Source organism: Trachurus japonicus, chromosome 13, assembly GCF_045865225.1.
Source record: "Trachurus japonicus isolate A0001 chromosome 13, Traja_1.0".
In the NCBI taxonomy this organism is placed as follows: Eukaryota; Metazoa; Chordata; class Actinopteri; order Carangiformes; family Carangidae; genus Trachurus; species Trachurus japonicus.
Window position 1 is genome coordinate 31,490,606 of NC_140919.1, and position 21,604 is coordinate 31,512,209.

General features: G+C 42.7%; 1 protein-coding gene across 2 annotated transcripts in view; it reads right to left on the reverse strand.

Annotated features, from left to right (window-relative positions):
- LOC146976286 (rho guanine nucleotide exchange factor TIAM1-like) overlaps positions 1-21,604 on the reverse strand; it is a 43,946-nt gene that overhangs the window by 15,096 nt on the left and 7,246 nt on the right. The window contains exons 1-10 of one of the 2 annotated variants that reach the window (XM_085795963.1): positions 19,418-19,544; positions 7,537-7,628; positions 6,495-7,416; positions 4,963-5,419; positions 4,331-4,503; positions 3,855-4,079; positions 2,273-2,458; positions 845-991; positions 634-708; positions 22-192 (exon numbers count right to left, since the gene is read on the reverse strand). In XM_085795963.1, coding sequence (XP_085652089.1) covers positions 22-192; positions 634-708; positions 845-991; positions 2,273-2,458; positions 3,855-4,079; positions 4,331-4,503; positions 4,963-5,419; positions 6,495-7,406 — 2,346 coding nt within the window. In that variant the 5' untranslated portion in view covers positions 7,407-7,416; positions 7,537-7,628; positions 19,418-19,544. Of the gene's footprint in view, positions 1-21; positions 193-633; positions 709-844; positions 992-2,272; positions 2,459-3,854; positions 4,080-4,330; positions 4,504-4,962; positions 5,420-6,494; positions 7,417-7,536; positions 7,629-19,417; positions 19,545-21,604 lie in introns of those variants that run through there. The other variant, XM_085795962.1, reaches the window with a different exon arrangement.

Below are 21,604 nucleotides of genomic sequence, written 5' to 3' on the forward strand. Positions count from 1 at the left end.
TTTGAGTCTTGACACTGTTACCTTGCAGATCGTTTCCAGAACACACAGCGCCGACTCCCCCGGTTGGATGATGGTGAGCACCGGCTGGTCGTTCGGCAGACACACCCAGGAGGGGGTGAGGTGGTCGGGGACCCAGATGTCGCTCTCTGTGCTGGGCCGTGGAAGGCTTTTCACAGTCCCCTCCTCACCTTTCTTTGAACAGACAAATAAATTCAAAGCCTCATTTAGTCAGATACTTCAGAGCAGATTCAACTTCACTATGTAAACACGTTTTACTGCAAAGTTAGATTTGATTACAATGATTGATAATTAACATCATTATGTTCATCACTCTCCGAACTGTACTCTGTCACCAGTACTTCCCATCTTAATAGCTACCGTCATTACACCCACAGAGCAGTTGCGATACGTTTTTCGAGGACCACAATACATCGCGTTGGCTTAAGTGGGATGAAAGAAAAATTACAACTTCTGTGCCTGAGTGGCTGTTAGAGCTGGGACTCTAGATACAAGGAGACACAATATTTAATTGATGTCAATGTTGGCTAAATATTTAGTTGATTGAGTTCCTAGTCGTGCTTGATCTACACCACACTGTCAAACTTCTGCAAACAAATAATGACTCCTCCTTACCCTGTGTTCCTTAGCATCATCAACATAAAGGCCATCTACAGACTTTTTGACTGGCTCTTCACCATCAGCAAAAACCTGCAGAGAAAAAAAGGTCAAGTGTCATAACTCAAGCAGAGCTTTGGAGGATAAAAAAAACTTGAGGAAAAGGCAAAATGAGCAAAACATTTCAGTCTCTTGCTTCAAATCTGTGAGAATGCGAACATTCACAGACCTGGTTGATAGTGGGATGGGCTTTTGTCTTTTTCTTTGAGGTAGTGTCCAGACCCCAGAGGGAGGAGAACCTGCTCTTGCGCTTGCTGCAAGAGCGAGACATGGCCTGTGTTCGCCGCCTCACTCCGGTCTCTGTGCGAGCTGCCACCTGCAAAAACATACCATCTCAGTCAGGGCTCAAACACAGCAAGTGATATACTGCAATCCCTTTGACCTTATGTCCCATCACATTTAGCAAACACTGCTGGCATAATTTAATGCACATAGCATATTAAGAGCATGAAATGAAATTGGACAGTGAAATTATGTTCAAACTGTGCAAAAAAATAATAGCACATATGCCAAAAGTAGTATAAAGATATAAATGATCAGTATGTTTCCCATGAGCTTAAAAATGATCATAAGCATTCCACCAGGCAGTTGCTATAGGAACTTGTCCTTAACAAACCAATCTGGTCAAATGAACGAATAATGAAAAGGGGTCACATGGGTCTTACTCTAATGAATACTTTACATCCAAATATAGAGCTGTCACGTCTATTTCACACATGAGCACTTGGCTAAAGCTGGCATTTCTAGGCCAAAGTAAAAGGTCTTTAAAAATGTGCTGAAGCAGGCATTAAAACAGCTCTGTGCATGTAGGAGCAAGCCCACGCTGAACTTAACCAAAGCACTCATTTTGTCTTTTTTTTTGTACTGACAACTTTTCTCAGCCTTTTTTGGACATAGCGCCGATAGTCGAGATGAACAAATTAGAGTAGAACAAAAGTGTAGCAGAGATAAAAGAAGCGTGGGACAGAGGTGTTAAAAAGTGTCTTTTGTTAGACATCCCACCCTGCTATCTCACAACTCTAACACCCACTTGCTCTGCACCACTGCGTTGGTGGTGAGGGAAGAGAGTGCCTCACTGATCCACAAACTTCTATACAAAAATCAAATGGATGTTTTCCTGTACTACCAGTGCTTCAGCTGTGGAGAGCATAACCTCAGTGCAGCAGTGGGAGGCCAAAACCGAACCAAAGGCTCCCAAACATGTCCCTGCTCCAAAATAGCAGTCATTGTTGAAGAAAAAGTGGTTGGACAAAACATGTTTTAGTTTCTAGAATCAATTGCCCTGCCTGGAAAGTCACCAGGTATACTCAGTGATGCCAATGTGTATTTTTAAGGGATGTAGTCTTTGCTCGGCTTACAGTGGAAGGAACCTCTATAAAAAGGACAACATAGTGTTTAGAGAGCCTCATCCTACAACTGAAAGGTGCCGCTGAAGTATACTCAAGCCAGAGATTGATCCATCAAGTACTCGCTGATAAATGTTGATCTAAAACTAAATACATGAAATGCAAACCTTAGATAGTTATATAAAAGGGTTGCATGACAATGCTTCCTAAAACCATAAATAAACATTAATAAACAAAGAGGTGATATTTACCAGTGCATGGAAGGATGAGACGGAGAATATACCCAGTCGGCCCATTGCCAATTTGGTTGGGCGGGAGGCAAAGGCCAGGAGGCGTTTGGGGTTGGGCAGCTCTCCTCCCTGCAGGCTGGCCAGGTAGCACCTGAAGCGGAATAGATCCATGTGAAACTGCTCCAGGTTCTGCTCCCACAGGAAGATCTGCAGGGTGAGAGGGACACAAGGTTACATCCCATTAATTGCTCATCATGGCTCTTGCTTGTCACCCTTCAGATCAAGATGAAGAATCTCTCTGCCCCAGAAGCGCCGTTTACCAGTTTGCTCAAACTTTTGCCAATCGATGCTCTCTGTGCCTAATGATTTGATGTTTACTGGGGCAGTAGAGCAGGACATTGTGATTATTCACTGGGGCGTCCCCTCCCAGTCACGGTCCTGCACTGATGTTTCGAAGAGGCGGCCAGCGCCATGGCGGAGGGCTCTGTATCACTGCCAAGTCGCCCAGAGACGAGAAAGAGACAATACTGCACATTCCACTGGCAGATAGGGGCTGGGAGTGTTTCAGCTTTCTAAGGAGCAGGCCTATATCCATTCAGCTCGGCACAATGTGAAACCTGACACTGCCAAACAGAACCAGGCACTACCTAACTGACCAAACAAAGGCCATTTGATCTCCCTTCTCCGTAAACAGACCTATTGAAGACAATATGAGCATTTCAATTAATTGAAAGAATGGCAGGCTATCAAGTGATGCCAACGGCATACAATGTTTAAGAGGAAACTAAAAATATGGTGGCAGATAAGTGTCAAGTGGATGAGTGGAGTAGATATGTTAATCTTAATCTCCCTTATTTTTCGTCCATCTCCTATTTCTCTTATTGTCTTAGAACAACCCAGTTGCATGTAATACTTATAAATTCTGGTTATTTTCACTATAGAAATGGACACTGATGGATGAAAGGCATCTCAAGTTCTACAGTGGTTTGCTGTGTTCAAGCTGAAGTTCAACCTGCAGCAGTTTGCCTACTCTTTGAAAATGTAACAGTTTAAGCAGCATGAGATGTTGATGTAATGCATTTGCTGAGCACTCGACTAAACTCACAGATGGACACAGCTTTCCTGTTACTTCATCATTTCTGTGTAGCTAGTTAACTTAAATAGGTAAATGAAATAGGTTGGTTTGCACCTAAACTGGGACCACTGTGGAGAAAAATAGTCCAAACGTGAAACATGGCTTTTTGGAAAATCCGCTCTGCTCATGTTGCATTGAAGTTATACACATGTAGTGTTCCTGAAATGTATTGTTTATAGCCCCGGATTTGACTATTTAAACTGAATAATACTGAATTGGTAACAGAAATCGGAAAGAATGTACCCAGGATTATGATTGCAATTTAATTTAGAAATGCTCTTTAAAGGAATAATACATTTATATACATTTGTGGGAAACATGTTTTCATTTATTTCTGCTAGGGGGTTTCCATCACTTCCTCAGAGAACCAATAAAAATCTGTAGATTCCTCCAATCAGATCAATGTGTGGAGCCTTGACAAAGTATCCTGACCTGTGTGAACTCTGAGTGAGCAGAATAGAAACCTACTTGATCCAGGATTGTCTTTCTCTTCTTGCTGTCGGTGACGGCAGACAGTTGCATGTCTCCCATCTTCTTCATCTTCTCGTCCATGTCAATCTTCTGCTCCAGCTTCTTCATCTCGGCGCGGAGAAGCCGCACCGTGTCCTCTCTGTGGTGCTGGCGGGCGACAGCGGTGGCGCATGCAGAGTGGATGGCTGTGATCCAGTTCTCAAGCTCTGTCTGGCTGCAGGTCTGTGCAGGGACAACAAGACAACAACATCAAGTCAGATGTTAAACACCTGCACACGAGAAACTTGACATTGAAAATAAAAAGCTCCCTTCTTTGCGCCCCCTGTGTCAGTTCACTGCTAATTATAATAGCAAATCAGGATGTTTTCAAAGAGCATGAAACAAGAGAACATATAGGTCAAGGTAATGTTTGTCCACAGCAGAATCTTCAATCACTTAGAAATGAGATGACATTTAAGCTTTAACTCTCTTACCTGGAACAGAAAAGCATCTCCCAGGGAGTTGCTAAGACAGAACACAAAGTCCTTTTTTGGATGCTCTGGTACAGCCTGGACAATGCTGTTCTCTACCCAGATGGCATGTTTAGGAATACTGTTGTTGTCAATCCCAGAACGGCCATCAGTCTCATAGAAGAACAGAGTGCAACCTGAAAAAAAAAAATCACAATAATCTATTTATTTCTCGACAAAACAGGTGCCTGCTGGTGAGAATGACAATCTGTTGTTTGCTTTAAAGCCAGATCTCTACAAGCTATTTAATTCTGCTCTCCAGTGGCCAACATTAAGAAGTGCAGCAGGGCTGACTTATCAGAAAAGTGGGCATCATGATCATTAGAGCTCTGATTTGATTTCAGGCATAGCCAAGTGGCATAAAATGTGATGATTGGGTTTGTATTACACTTGAATTAAAGCTTGATTTACTGAGCTCAGCTGAAGCAGATGACATTTAGAGTATTTCTTTCTTGCCCAAGCTGACATACAGTAGCATGTCAGCAAAATCTAAACATCATGAGAAGCGTGTTGTGTTGACTGAAGTGTACTGACAGCAAGGTCATGGAATACATGTCATGTGTAAATGTTATAGGCACATTCAGGGTATAACAAACCTTTCAGAGAAACCCAGTAACTCTTCCACTTGCGCCTCGTGGCCGACTCCACTTTCTTGTTCTTCTTATGCACGAGAAAGTTCTTGACTGCGAGTCTGCCGGCTTTGCGCACCATCCCCTGTGTGACGCTGAGCAGCGGGTCGGACTGGTAGGCGGAGCTCATGGTGCTCTGCTCGTCGCTTAAGGCGGACCCGGCCTCCTCCAGGCTCTCCGTCTGACAGGAGCTCATCTCCAGCTCCTGACGAAAGTTCTCGTACACGCCCTGCACGCACTCGCTGGCCCCGCCGCCGCTGCTGCTGCCGCTGTCGCTGCCGGCGAACATGCTCCTGCCGTGCGCCGAGCACACGGAGAAGGAGGCCGACATGGTCTTGTAGCGTCTGGACTGGTGCTCTGCCTCCGCTGTCACCCCGTCGATGCCGCTGTCCTCGTACTCGCTGCCCTCCCCGGCTGTGACATCCTGCGTCGCGGCGGCAGAGACACAAGACAGGTGAGACGGCATGGCAGCCACGTTTTCTTCATCACTAACGAGGCAGCCGGTCCACAACAACAAGTCCTACCTCTCCTGACAACTGAGCTATCTATCTCTGTGGCTCTGACCTGTATCTACAGTGATGGAGTAGTTCTTTTAGAGCAAACATGCTGCAAAAAAAAAAAAAACTGGCTGCAGAGGCCTAACGAGAGTCCATGGGTTGCTTTCTCCTCAAAATTAATTACTCACTGCAAAGCGTCTAGTGCTGTGTGCAGTACAGCCTGCCCTCCCTGTGGCACCGCAGGGTCTGCCCTCTCCTACCCACATGGCCAAAGGCTCCTGGGAGATGAAGGGGGTTACACCGAGCTTCAGTATCTCCATCTGGTCACATGACCCAATCATGCGCTCCAGAGCTCCATTCACCGGAGCTGACGGTACCCCGCAGTGACAGGGCCACCATACACGTTTTACTGTTACACTCTTCCACGGGCCTCCCCTCATTATCATAACAAAGGACTGAGGCATTTCTAACAGGGAGTGACTTTAAGCTCTGCCCCCCTCTTCCTCCTCCTCCTCCTCCTCCTCCTCCTCCTCCCATCATCACAGAATCCTCTCCTGAGAAAAACAACAGTTTCATCAGGAAACAACACATCGCTCCCCTGGCACACAGATTTCTTTCTTTCTTTCTTTTTTTTTTTTTACACTTAATCTGTTTCAGCATCTTATTATCTGTGGGTTGAATGCAGCAGAGGAAATACTCAGAAACAACAGGAGGGGGACAAAAATGAATGAGGGGTGCTGTCCTTTTGGTGATGCCACCAAGACTGCATTAAGATTCTGCACAGCTTTCATACTCTGTCTAATGTGCACAAAAGACACATGACACAGCTTCAACTGTGCAGGACCCTGACATTTCACTAATGTAAGAGGTTAGAATGGTTGTTTCATGGATCATTTGTGGATGTAAAACATGATCCCCCCCCCCATTTTCTATGAAATGTGCCGCATTTTAATTAGTGCTAAATTAGTGGTGTAAAATGTGAAAATGCTGATGACATCTTACCTGTATAGTCTGCGCCCTCCTGCCCTGCATACTGGCACACATAGCGGCTTGATGGCTGCTCAGGCCTTCGGACAGGCAGTGGGAACGCCGGCAGGGGAGAGTAAATGCACCGTAAGTGTTCCCATCCTCCTCTGATGGGGAGAGCATCTTATCGTCCTCACCCTCCCTGATAGCCCTGTTGGCATTGTGCCACTTGGCATAGCGGCCGTGGGGTTGCCTGCGGGCTGGGTTCTTCTGACTGTATAGCTCATCCAGGGAGTTTGCTCTGTCAGCAGAGTCTGTGGGGCTGCACTGCAGGTGGCCTTCGCAGTCAGTGAAGTCTCTCTCGTTGGCGGCGTCTATAATTTCCTCCGTGCTGGTCAGGTTGTCCTGGCTGAGGTCGGACAGGGAGAACTCCAAGCTGTCATCTCGCCACATGTCTGCAGACTTGGACCTCTTCTTCTTGAAGCTGATGGTCTCCTTGGTCCCGTCCCGGGTTTTCTGGAGGTACGTTACCTCGCCGGTGTACCCGTCTTCATCATGCGCCTCCTCCGCGGTGGGCCCGGGTAGGGTTATGTGCATTGTATTCATGTGCACTGAGGGGTTGGCCAGGTCATTATGGAAAGACACAGGCCGCAGATTCATGGCCACACGATCCACCCAGATGGGGCTTCCAAAGTCTGGGAGGAGATTTGTCTCATTGAAGGGTTCAAGGCCATTGTCAGCCAGGGATTGTGGGATGCTGGGGGTGCTACTTGAGCGCGTACTCGTCTCAGAGTTCCTGTGCTCTATTTTCCCTGATGAAGCATGTCGAGAGCGTCTGGACTGCTTATTGGAGATGCGAAGAGACCGGGACATGTGCTTACGTGACAAGTAGCCACGTTCGTTTCCGTAGAGGCCATGGTCCCCGTTCTGGCTCTCGACATTTCCCATGATTCAGCGGCTGAAAAGAGAAGGACATGCAACTTCAATTAATTCAACCCAAGACAGGGACATACAGTAATGTATCATTTATAAATGACACGTAAGACATGAAAAGGTTTGTTTCTGTATGTAAGCCTACCTGCAAGATCGTAACAGTTTTTCTGGCATTTTGTTTGTCACTGGATCTTCACACAGTTTGATCCTTGAGCTGCTGGTAGAATCCACAAAGCTCTGAAAAGACAGACACATCCAGATGAGAGATCATGTTAATATATGTGGTAGTAGGCGTGTCTCAAGTTACATTGGCTTATATTTTAAAAAAATAAATAAATCTGAAGCTAAAAATGGATATGTAAATTCTATGCATCTGCTTGGCCTGTTATGCAATAACCAAAAAAAAACCTTACACAAAGCAAGGGTTGTTTTTCCTTTGCCCAAGACCCCGTATACATTCACAGTAACGCAATGTAATGTAATCAGCTTTAATACTGTATGAGCAAGATACAGGGTTTAATTGAATTAAAGCAATTTGGAGCAATCATTATCAGGATGTAAGATAAGGATCTGAGAAACAGCAAGATATGAAAAGATTCACTACAGTAGTATGTCCAAAATGTTCGATTGTACCAGGTGCAGACACTAATGTTAAGGAGTTAAAAAGAGGAACACAAAACAGTGGAGAAATTATGAGTGGACCCTGACTTAAGGTGTTGCTGCTTCAGAAAGCTATCTTCAGCTAGCTCACTGAACACCTCCCTTGCTTTGACAGAGGAAGTGATCCACTCGACTCAGGCCCTTGCAACATGCACAGGGTCTGTGTGAAGTGAAGGGGACGTAATGACAATATGAACACTGTGACAGCCTGAGTGAACATGACTTATTCAGAGCTGAAGTGAACCATCCATGGGGTATTGTCTATTCTCGGGCACTACCTCCTGCATTAGAGAGCGCTGGTAGCAGGAGGGGAGGGAGCTCACAGGTTTTCACCATAATGCACTTTTGGACTCCTAACTCTCTGCCCTGGGCTGGATAGTCTGCTGCAAAAAGGTCCTGTTCCAAGCCTGGGACCATCAACAGATGGGACAGAAGATTAACCAACCACACAGTGGCTGTTGTTCCCCCGTCCTGATGTGCACTCCCCCCCGCCCCCTGTCAGGACAGACCCTTTGGGGGGTGCGATGTTTTTGCATGTGTATCTGACGCCGTCTGCTGCTGCATGCACTCAGGCTTACTGTGAAGAGGGGTGTTACGTAAACTGGAGCTGACCCTGTTTTTCTACCTTATGTTGCTCCCTTTCCCCTCTTCATTTTGCTCACTCATCACCCCTCACTGGCACTGCAATGCACAATGTTTGATGCGGACGGAAGTCCATTTATTTTTCATAAACACCGCAGGTTATTGCCTGCTTCATTCAATCCAACTGGAGTAGAGGAAAGCTAGAAAAGAAAAAGGAAACTTGGAACAGAAGGATGAAATGCCACTGCACTCATTACAGGAAATAAGATTCACTAAGGGACAAAATGCTCACATGTTACAAAATGCGAGCACAGACATTACACCGAGGGCTACTTTGAGGCTCACTGGCTCGTCATCATTATGTCTAATGTGACCGTTCAGTGGTGCTGCAGATGTCATCCCTGAAGACACACAAAATAGCCAATATATGAAGACCTGATTGTCACACGGGGCCTCATCAAACTGTAAATACAATAAATAAAGCCTTACAAGCATCTTCTTGACAGCTCTACTGCACTGCATTTGTAAATGAAGTTTCTGCTATTTATAGAGAAGCTGTGCAGTTTTGTTACGGTGGTGGATTTGCTGTTTTTCTCAGTGGTTTCAGAGTTCATATGAAATTGGACAGAAATCAATTAGACTGTTTCAAGCAGTGAGAGGGGCTTAAGTAGCTGAAGAGGTGGTTTCTTCAGTCAGTACAGTTAAGGTGACCCACTGTGCAGTGACCTAGCAATTTATGGGAGAATATAATTTGCTCAGGCCTGAAATATTTCAACCACCGGGTCACCCAATATACCAAAACAAGCACAGATATTAGAAGAATTTTTTTAATGTCTATTAAAAAGCCTATTACTGTGACTACTGCACTGTCATTTAACTTTGTCTACCAGAGGTAGCTCATTCGGAGTGAGGGAGGATGTATCAGAGAGGAAACTCAAAGAGAAAAAGAAGGAGAATTGCGCATAAAATAAATCAAATTACACTCAAAACTCTTAAGAGCAAAGTCAAGTAAGTGGTCAAACATGAGCAAGTCCACTCAGCCATTATCAAATCAGCACATTCACGGGGACACAGATCTCAATCTTAGCAGCACAAGCAGCTCTTTGTTTCATCTGCCATACAATCATGGTTAACTTGAAATTATGGAAGGAGACAACAGCTCTCTCTACAGTTCAATCATTTTGTAGTAGGATCCCGATGAATCAGCAAGCTACTTTTGCCTCTTTCAAAGAGATAACAGAACGCTGCCCCCTGAACACAGACGCTTTTAAGACAGATAACAGTTAGTTAAGAGGCTGATTTGAAGAGGCGCTTAAGATAAAAATGCACCAACAAGTAAGCAGAAAGTGGCGAGAAGAAGCGGAATTATCTCTATTTGTATAAAAAATTGCCTTAGTGCATGGGTAAATATATTTTAGATAATAACACACTTTGTATTGTTCTTGTCCATATTGAATACATTATTCAAACATTCACAGTGCAAGTTGGCCAAAATATACCACTAAACTGATGGTATTACCTAAACTAACAGGTGTTAGGGCTTGATCCAAGGTGTGTGTTAGATCAGTAACAAGCCAGACCAGCACCTTGACTTGATGTTCTGTGGAGTGATGAGACTGAGATTGAATTGCCTGGGAGGAACATACAGGACTAGGCGTGGTGTAAAAAGGACACTGCATTCCAACATTAAAGCATCATCCCAAAGTTGGAAAAACAATTAAAGGAGCATCATGGTGTGACGCAGCTACTTTGCTGGCCTGGACAATTCACCATCACTGAGGGATGAATGAATTTCTATGTAACTAGGTGTCTCGCTGGAAAATGTCAGGGTGGCTCATCTGAAGTAGGTGATGCAGTGGGATGTGGCCCTTAACATCAAAAGTAAATCTATTACCTCCTACTAGTATGGCTGAAATAAATCACTTCTGTTAGGAGGAATGGCCTAAAATCCCCCCTGGATGTTGTGCAGATCTGATCCACAGCCAGTTTGTTTGAGCTCACTGTTCCCAGAAGAGGTTTGACTAATCACTAAATCCAAAGCTTTTCCATCAACACTGTGAATACAGTATTATAAAGTCACAAGAGATTATGATTGTTTGTGTCTTACTTCCTTAATGTTTGTCCATACTTTTAACATATGTGGTTTTCTGCATTATTTATTTGGTCCGATCTTCATTCAATTCCAAAATATCTTTATTACAACGGTATACATTCATAATTCATCACATTTTTATGTGTTTGAGTCTCAGGAATATCTGAATGCAAGTTTCCAGTGGCCTCTATCTCCCAACATTATATTCCCTTAAAGCTGCAATGCTGCTAGTGCACAGAATCCATCATCAGCTCTTTATTAATACATGAGGAAGAAATACCAAGGTTGGAAAAGCTAGAGCACCAAATCCCCAGAAACACTCAGTGGGTTCTTTGAGATATACCTGCTAACACTCAGAGTCACTGTCCTCATCCCCGGCCTGTATCATCACGACCACCCTTCATACACAAATACATAAATAAATAGAAATCAGCAATTAGACTGGAAAATGCTGCCTGTAATTTGGCAGCATGACAGAACGAGGACCCAAGTAAGTGGGTCACCTTTCATTTTCAGCCGGCTGCATTAGAGCAGTGGACAGCAGGGCTCTGAGGATTCATCTGTTACAAGCCCTTAATGAAATACATAACCACAGGAGATTCCAGCCACCCACAGACCAGACAAGAAGAACTGTTTTATTGTGACTCAAGATCAGCAACACAAAAGCTTCAGGGAAAAGCACATAAATTCACAATAGCGATAATACGACTTTAGGAGGCTGTAAACAGTCAGAAGATAAAAAAGCGTCAAGCTGCTTCTAAGTTAATGGCTGACAGGCAAAATTCCAATTCATAAAATCCAAAACATCTATTCTGCAGATTTGTCATCTACACCATCAGCTGTAAGTTGAAGTATTATTAAATCTTTAGTTACTTGTAGAGACAGGGTGATACTTCTTCTCATGTTATACTCTCAGAACGAAAAATTTAACTTGAATAGGTTAGGTTACTTTTTCTATCCCCAGTGGACAAAGTCTGGATTTATGGTCGGAAAGACTTTACAAAAATGTTATCTAGAACTAAATGTTATCTAGAACTCGGCATTAATCTGCATGACAGCACTGAAACATAAATATCACACTTTCCTGGTTTATACTAGAATTACCCCATTTCACTACTTTCTCAATGATATCTGAAACTGTTTTGCGGGAGTCACATTCATATTTCCATTCCCTGAGCTGGTGGGATGTTGTCACCCTTGAAATATGTGACAGGTAGATTTAAGGTTGTTTTTGTTATTAAAAACCACTTTAAAGCTCAACTTATATTTGACAAATACTTGGGCCTGTTGGAACAGGAACAGAGGAAAACTGCCCTAACCTACCTGCTCTTCTTCTTTACATGCCCAAGGACAAAAAAATGTCACATTGTTTGTATTGGTTGAGGAAATGATGACAATTCCTGCACCATGGCCACAATTTGACTTTCAAAACAGGACAGAACCTACTGACAGCAATAAACACCAGGTGACATTCCCACACTCAGGGGCTTCATCTAAAAAAAATTACAAACGTATGATACAGAGGACAAATCTGAGGAGGACGGACGTGTCTCAGTTGCATAACTCACTGAAATCAGACACATAACACTACAGAAGATACAAACAAACTGAGCTTACAATCAGATTTTGACTATATCTTACTTTGACTCTTGCAAACGCAATCCTGTTATTTAGCTTAACTACACTGGTGAAAGGCAAGAATGCACTGGGCCAACTAGTTACAAGCTCCAACACAAAACCCTGTAATCTGAACACTCCAGACTCTAGAGATAATAACAGTTAACAGTGGTTGTATGGAGGAGGGGGGGGGGTGTTACCACTGAAAGACTGCACTCAAGACAACTCACATTTTCCCAATGATATAGAGTCATATGCTTCTCTGCAAATGGAAGTACAAAACAGCAATCTCTTGTTCTCATGACTCATTTTCTGTTCCCGAGTGTGCTCCGCTGAGGCCGGGGGAGGGGGGGGGGGGGGCTGAGCATCAGCAGCAAATTGTGCATCCTCTTTTCAAATGTTTCATGGTGGAGAAACACATTTGTACCTGAGTAGCATTAATTTGGGCTGTTGATGAACTAAGAAAAATACTTCCTCCAGTCTTCACTTAATGGCTCAAAGGAAAACTATCTACCACTGTCATGTGGCCAAAGAGTATTTTTCTGACTTGGATCTGTAGCCCTAGAAACTCTGAATAGCAAACAGCTGGAAAAGGAGGCTTTCAGTGATAATGAAAGCAGCTTGACTTGTCTTGGAATAGCTTTGTGCCAAGTTGTGGCACAGAATGTATCATGAAGCAACAGGGCTAGCCAACAGTTGGCCTGGCCAGCTAAGATTCATACAGCCCAACTCAAAATCTATCCAAATGTGTCCGTAGAGTTACATTTGTCTGAAGTGTCTTTTGCCATTGACCATTTCTAATATCCATTTTACCAGCAACTCTGCAGTTGCAATTATGTGTCACATCAGGTGAAGTAAAACTGCACATTATATTCGCTGTAGAGTCCATTTAATGTTTGAAGAGAGTGGAAAATGCTGTTGCTGTGTGACCTCTGGCCCTGTTATGAGAGGCTCAGATGGTGGTGTCTTATGGGATATTGTTAATGTAGAGAGCAGCCTTTATGTGGATGTGAGTACACATCAAACAGAATAATGTCTGACAGTAGCTACAGCTGATACGGTGCCAACCAGTAAATATAAATCAGTAGATCGGTAATTTGACTTTGAATTTTGACTATGCAAGTAGTTTGTTATGCAAGCTGATGCTGTGATGCTGTCTGGGCACTTTGCACATCAGAGTAAGTAGGACACTAATGTGAGTTTTGTGAGTTATTTCTCAAATTATATTATTTAAAACTGACATGGGTATCATTTTAGATGTTGCACAGAGCTAAGTAGGCTTAAGTTAAGCTGATGGGTATACTGAGTTAGCATGCCTTTGCAGAGAGACAGTTACCTTGTTTGCCCTCATCAAACTATGTTCTATTTGATTAGCAAATGTTCTTCTGTGAAGCACACACACTGGCCTGACCAATGTCACCCAACCTAGTGTTTTTTGGGGGGATTTGGACATTCTGGCATTGCACTGTTGCTATAAAATTCAAATGTCAAATGTCAAAACAAATTTTTCCAGGCATGCACATCCAAGTTTTGATAAACAAAAGTGCACATAATGTTGCGATAGAATGCAAAATAGTGAGTCTAAATGGAGTAAAAGATATAGGCTATCAGTGAATTAAGTGAATTGTTGCAATCAATCGACAGGCTATGCTCTTGGAGCTTGTTGTTGGGCAGTAGCAGCAGCTGTTGTTCAGCCTGGTGCGGCACCTTTGTCCCTGCAAGTGTTTTCTCTAAGAAACCATTGTTTGCAGAGGTCACTGATTCTGCTGGTGTTTTAAACCTGTCACTGGTTTGTGTACAGCAGCTGCTGCAAGTTCAGATGGGTTAACAACTCTTTTTTTTACACTCTAAAAGTCTAGGTTTCTTCAATAAAGCTCTGGTCAATGGTCCAAAATGATTGCTGAACAAAAATAACCAAGAAAGTATTTCTCTATTCTAAATGCTGTTTTATCATGCATTAAAATTAGCAGTGATATAACAAAACAAAACATAAAATATCATTTACAAGAAGCAATTGAATGCAATGGTGAGAGCAAATATTGTTTTTCTACTTTGGCCAAAAGAATTTGACCACATGGATCTTCTCCAGCCAACTTGGAGGAGTCCTTTCATCCTCATCATCAATGCAAGCAATTTGCTTGTCCACAGGGTAACAATTGAGGTGCTAGCAGATCACATCCTGCTTGTGGGTCTTTAGCTCCTCATTGACAGCCTTTGAAGTCCTTAAACAGCTGTTAATTGGAGGTATACACAAGCCACAGAGCACTGTTAACATAAAGGGGGGTGGATACAGGTTGTGGTTTAAGTGACTCCTCTAATCTGGATTTGGGAAATGATCTGCCATCAACTATGTACCACTTCAAACTATCACATATAATCTCAACTATGGACCTGGTCATGTTTTTGGTTTTACCAGGCAGACTGCCGCATCAGAGCAAATGATAACTTGCTCAGATGAAAAGACGACTGTCAACACTGTGAAACGAGCAGCTGAGCCACCAATTAATCCTCATTAGTTTATGAGATAAATGTAAGGTCTTCTTTTCACCTTTGATGATTTTGCATTTGCCAGAATAAATGAGATCTGCTTTGTAAAGGCAACTGTCAATTTTCCTCTGTAATGGCTACATCACTACTTGTTTTCTTATTTGTAGTAATTATGTCGGACACTGTAAGAGCATCAGTGATCACTTTTTAAATTTTCATAGAAACTGCTTTTAGATCTGTAAATCTGCTGTCAGATATCTGTAGATGAAAGCTTTATACTTGGTTAAGCGAGGAATGAAAATAAAATAAATCCATTGAAAAGTCACTTCATCTTAACTTTCAATAATGTGAAGTTTCATCAAATACTGATGAAACGATCCTGTGACAGCAGGATCACACAAGAATCCAAACCTAATACTAACAGTTAGTGATGGAAGTATTCATCAGGGAAGAGCATAGAAAGGGGTTTTGTAATGAAAAAGGCTGCAGCCACTGTGACAAAATCACAACTATAATCACCAGAGACTTTAACAAGTTGACCTTCTCATAGCCTGTAACTGTCACTGTCAGTGAAAAGGTCTCCCCTGGCTACAAGGAGCACCAATATGAGTCTGCCTTTACATGCTTCACATTCCAGACTCACAATTCACTCCTCCACAGGCTGACTCCTATCACACCCAACAATTTCCCCCCTCACACTTGGAGCGAATGTGCTCGGCAGTTTTATGATTATAGATTTGTGACCAGAGGTATCAACGCTTCGACCCACTATTTACCAAAATAAAGTCTGGTGTTACGCAGGGTTTCTGTTGCAATGGCAAAGTGGTGCATACACCAGGGAACATCATCTGCTGAGTACCAGCAATGCTGATATTTCTGTAAAAACAACAGTAAGCTGAAATTAGATACTTGTGGAAACAATTGAGTGATACCCATAGCAATATATCTTCTCCTACAGTGATGTGTTTGACCAGCTTTCTCACTAGAGCAAGACAAGGTCAAAAGGTCAAAACCTGCAGAACTGAAAACTGTTGGAGAACATTTTTAAGCTTTATTTTTCAATGGAAAGTAGCAAAAAGACCATACTTTTCAAACATTTCTGTTGACATAACATGCCTCTACTGCAGTTTTCTCTATACTCAAGTTAATTGAAGCTTCTGCAGTGGCTGTAGGTGTCCATCCACCCCATTCTCATTCTCGTCAATCAATCAAATCAATTTTTATGCTATGTTCCCTATCAAACATTAAAATAGACCTGCACTTTATATTCCTTTTTCTTTACTACATGCTAAATGCGTCTGGATAGACATGGATCTAAACTGGTGGTAACTAGTTTCTAAATGTGAGTGTGGAGACCAGACTTGGTCATCAGTCGTTCAGCTAGCTTTGTGACTTTTGCATTATATGAAATTCAAATTTAAACAAATGCTCGTATTCAATAAACCAGCAATACCACAAAAAACAGCACTGAATGCTTGTTGATGCCCAGAGAGCAGAAGCCCATCCATGCACTGCTGGGTGAGCCATTCACCTATCAATCTCAGGGTGGCAGCTGACTTGTTTTTGCCTCAGTGTCCCTTTTGCCAGCCACAGAATGTGCACAATGCCAAGGACACAGAAGAGCTGCAACCCTGCACTGGAAATGTGTTTTCTCATCTGGTTCTCTCAGGATCTTCCACAGAAGCAACCATTTGTTTCCAGGTCAGCGAGTGGGAATACCAAGCATGGCTTCAGTTTTGAATATGTTCCTCTTATGAAGCATCACAAGTACAGACGCACAACCCAAACTCTACTCAAAAACACATCTAGGTCAGTGTCATAGCTCATTTTCATCATGTTAATTCCAATATTAATGAGGGATACACATTTTATCTTGTGTTGCTGACTTGGACTAAAGCAGGAGACTGTGCTTAATCAGATGAGTAAATCTGTTACTAAACTTATCACTTAAGTCAAAATGTTTCCAAATGAAGATAAGAACTATTTTCCCATCAGTTACCTGCAATATGTCTAACGTTTACATACATGTGCTGGTGAGATCTAAATCATATCCACTGAGAAGTCGTCCCTGAGCACCACCTCAACCATAACACCCCTGCAGCTCCCAGCTTGCTGCTTTGTTGCATTGTGCACTGAAGCAGAGCTGAGCTGGGTCCTGATACACATGACTACACAAAGCTGGGTAAAAAAAAAAAAAGTCCACTTACTTCAAGTGGTTGTGATAAGTTCCTAGTACAGACCTCTTGTATTGCCCAAAATGTCACTGAGAGAGTCACCTCACAGCTGGACTGCAGCTCCTTTACCTATTTACCAGGTTTTGAAATGTCTTAGTGAACACAAAGACATGAGCAAATTATTTTAAATGTGGACAAGGATCTGTTGGACTAAGTGAAATGCCACTGTATTGTACAGGTAATACTTAATTTCCGCTGCAAAACCTATCCAATCTACCAATCTAACATTTTTAATTAGCAACACAATTAACCCTGCTGATGCATTGCTAGAACTGCTATAATGACATGTTCGGTTATCACATATTTTCAGCCAAACACTTAATATGGGAACATTGTAAGAATAATGATAGAGACTAGTACTGTCATAAAACAAAGTATTAGCAAATGTAGGGAGAGCTAATTATTTGCAAAGTTAATGTAATGACCATTAAGATAGGGGGAGAGTTAATTTCACTCTGTTGAGCTCTGTCATGAGGCTTTTAACAAGAAAACTTTAGTCAGAATTTATATGAAGGAAAAACTCACACTTTAAAAATGACTACAGCTCTGTGGAAAATGATTATTTTGCTGCAGTTCAATTACATGTTGTGATAGCAAGTACCCTCTTCAGTTGAACCGTCAATGGGGCATTAGCCCTGCAGTGCTATGCAACCATCATGATCATATAATATATCATAGCCGGCTGTCAGACAAAGGAAAATACCTCAAAGTTGTCAATGTTAGATTGTATTTACTGATTGAAAGCCTTCATTTCTTGCCAGTATTATTATGTTAGAAATATGTGGCTTATTCTTAATTTCATTACAGCTATGGGAGGAAATTGCACAGCAGACGGTTTAGAGATACTGGTAATAAATCTAAGTCTGACTCAGCAAACAAAACCACTGAAGCTCACAGTGTAGCACACATGTTTGGACTGGCAACTTAAAAACAAGATTTAATGGAAGCTTAAGCTCCAGTGTCCTGGATGGTAAGAAATAACCAGTGGCTCTAATATACCAGTGTCCAAACTTTTTGCTACATTAGAATATGCAGAGTTTAGTTAATACAGTCCTGTATATTATAGATGAAAACCCATACAAATTAAATGAAGCAAAGCACAGTGGTTTGAATTGAGTGCCTAAAATAAACCTAATTGGGGTGTTGCGTGTACGGTCATGCTGGGTTGTGCTCCATATATAGTTCAACTTCTATGATCTGAAAGACCACCTGATCTCTGATGAACACTGCTGGCTTGGAAATCTACAATATAACCTTTGTTCTGAACCATTGTACACTTCAAATCAAGTAAAGCTTATGACACAAGACCATGCAAACCAATCAGTGATAACAATTATTTTCCTCTCAGGGGAGTAACTCAGTTAGACCTGATTCAATTTGAGGGAAAGGGTCATGTCGTGTATGTTTTAATACAAAGCTTTGGGAAGAATTCAGAGTTTGTGTTTTTAAACAGCTTGCTTTCCTCCAGTCATACCAGGGGCATTGTTGAGACTTACAAGCCTGAAGGCTGCAGCCTGACCTCCTGTCCTGCTAAGCCTCGAACGGTCAATACATTTCCATAACTATGACACCAGATGACCATTTCTCACCCCTCTCCCCACCGCAGGAGTCACACAACGGGCTTTTCAAACACAAAGCTGGGATTTTAAATGAACTCACACATCATAAAGTCCTGCAGCCCCCCTCTAGGATGCACCCTGGGAATTCTCCTTGACTTTGACCATCTCCCGCATTTGCAATTCATCATCTCTCTCTCAGCATCACAAAACCGCTGCCACCACCACCGCCACCACTGCTTTGTCATTACAATGACACGGACACAAGCTGCATTGTTTGCGTCTGGCACTGAATGGAGGGCAACACAATGGCTCGCTGCATGCAGTTGTAGGTGAAGTTGTGTCCTACACTAGGAGTGCTACAGGTACAAACATGAGGTGGGAACCCCACCCTTAGCACAGGCTGTGAAGACCCCCGGTATATGGTTACAACACACAAACACATACATTCACCTCTCAGATAAGAGCATGGAAATGCAGACACTGATGCAAACTAGCGGGAAAACCACATCCGCACACGATAATACCTGGAAAATAAAAACCCCTAAAGCACAACAACATTTACAAGAGCTTTGGATGCATCTGACAAATTTAAATGCACTCTGAAATACATTGAAACCTATGCTTACAGGCTAAATGTGTGTGTGTGAGACTAAAACTGGAGTAATTTAGCACCTCTTTTGGGAGGTGGGAGTCCTGAGGCTGAAGAGCCATTTGTCTCTTCTATCTGCTAATAAACAGGCACACAGTGTTGCAAAGCAGCAGAATAAATGGTGCAAATAGTGTACAATGACTTACCTCACTATGTACTACCAGGAAGTGTCACTTCTGCTTCTGCTCCCAATAGCAAGAGAAATCCCACACATCACTTAAACAGAAATTTCAAGATCCACATGAGAGAGATTATTGATACTTCTCCTGCAAGGATGAGTTGAAGAACTGAGGAAGGGAGAAGGAGGGAGGGAGTGACTGTTTGTAAATCCCCCCTCCTCCTCCTGCTGCTGACTCTTTCACACTCTTGCTCCCTCCCTCCCTCCCTCCTTGCTCCCTCCTTCGTTCTATAATTCCATCCCCCTAAACTACAAACCTACTGCCAACAGGAATGCATGTTCCCTCCCTCGTCTCCTCTGTAATTGCCCCTCCACTCCCATATGAGAAGCATCATGTTTACACTAAATCTTGCAGCCTACTCATTGTGCAAAAACCTGATAAGATCAACAACTATTCTGAAAGTCAGACTCAGATTCAGGCATGGATTTCTCAGCATGGATCACTGGAAGTTTAAATGTAACCTTATTTTCAATAAATAATCTTGCATTTATCCGTTGTCCTTCGCGGTTTGAATTGTTGTTGTTGAATAATAAATAAATTAGGCAAATTTTCTCATCACCTCAAAGGCAACGCAGGCTGAAAGGTCGCAGTCAAACTGTGTTGCAGTGCATAATTTGGAACAGCCTAAAATGGACCTGTGAATGAGAGAAAGGCTGGGCTTGCTGTTGTCATAGCACCAGTGATGTCGTGTGGCTATCGCGTCAGCAGTGACAGCAGTGCCGGAGTCATTTTGAGAAGATAGAACCAGTGGAGGGAACGGGGGGAGAGGACGGGGGGAGTGAGGATATAAAGACGTCTGTTCAGCTGCAGCCTGCATCATGTGCTACAGAATCAGCTTTGCATGCACACAGAACATTAAACATGCCCCAAGCTAGTCAAGGGTGTAGACACCCCGACAGCCACACAGAGGAGGAAGAGAGCATGAGCTCTGAGCTTAGGCTGTCTGAAAGGAGTCCAGAGATCCAAGGAGTGAATTGCCATGTCTAGACTTTGTGATGACTATGACCAAAATAAAAAGGCACTCAGCACTGTGGTCAGGCTGGCTTTGTCTCAATCTAACTTCATGTCCTGCCAAGGTTGTGACCCTGATATTAAACTAAACCACTGGGGTTTCATAGTAAAGACTGGAATGTCCGGTCTGCAGAGGCAAGCAGACATAATAACCTGCGTTCTTATCAACTCACCGAGCTTGATTTCACTCAGGTAATCTGTCAGATTTTAGTTTGAGCTGCCAGTTGCCAGGATTGCTACAATTTCCACACACAAAACACACGGAGTGCCAATTTCTTCTTTTCAATTAGTGGAACAATTTGCTGGGACATGATCCAATGACAACAAAAGACTTGGAAACACATGCGAGAGTATGAAGACATGATGTGAAGAGATTATTAATTAGACTGATAATCTCCTAAAAAGAAAACATTGATGCATGTTCTGGATTGAGTGTGATCTGACAGCAGTGACTCACACCCAGAATTTAGCCTAAAGCGTCATCTATAGTGTTATCATAGGTGTTTATTTTAAAGGTTAAATCAATATTTAACTTTACGTGACATATATGAGGTTTCCTTACTTGTTTGTCTCCTTGACCCCGCCCCCCCTCCCAAAAAAAAAAAAAAAAAAACCTGGCTCCAGCTGCAGTGCAATAAATGTGTCTATCAGTGAATGCGGACTAATGCTGAATCCACGTCTGCTCTCACCACAGGCATTTTAGAAATGTAGATTGCTTGCATGGAGCTCAGCTAAACAAAATCCTTGCTTTCTCATCACCGGCACCAGGCTATTAAACCCACTGCTATCTGCACTCAATTTAGGAGCAGATTGAATTGGACATCCAATACATTGACAGGCCATTCAATACTGCAAGAGCAATTTGGCAGGTGAGACTACAGTTACAGATCCACTGCAACACTTCAGACTGCTGATTCTGTCCAGGTGTCACAAGCAACTGCAATCCCTGCCAATCACCGTCAGACCAAAAAAAAAAAAAAAAACAGCTGAGGGCAGCGGGATGACAGTGATACGTTTGTTAGGGCAAGCAGAAAGTTATTTAATGTGACTCCTATAACAAAATCTACAAGATTTTTAGCATTTTTGTTATTAAAATAAATAGATTAAACCAACATTTTTTGGACTGCATCTGATTTACAGATT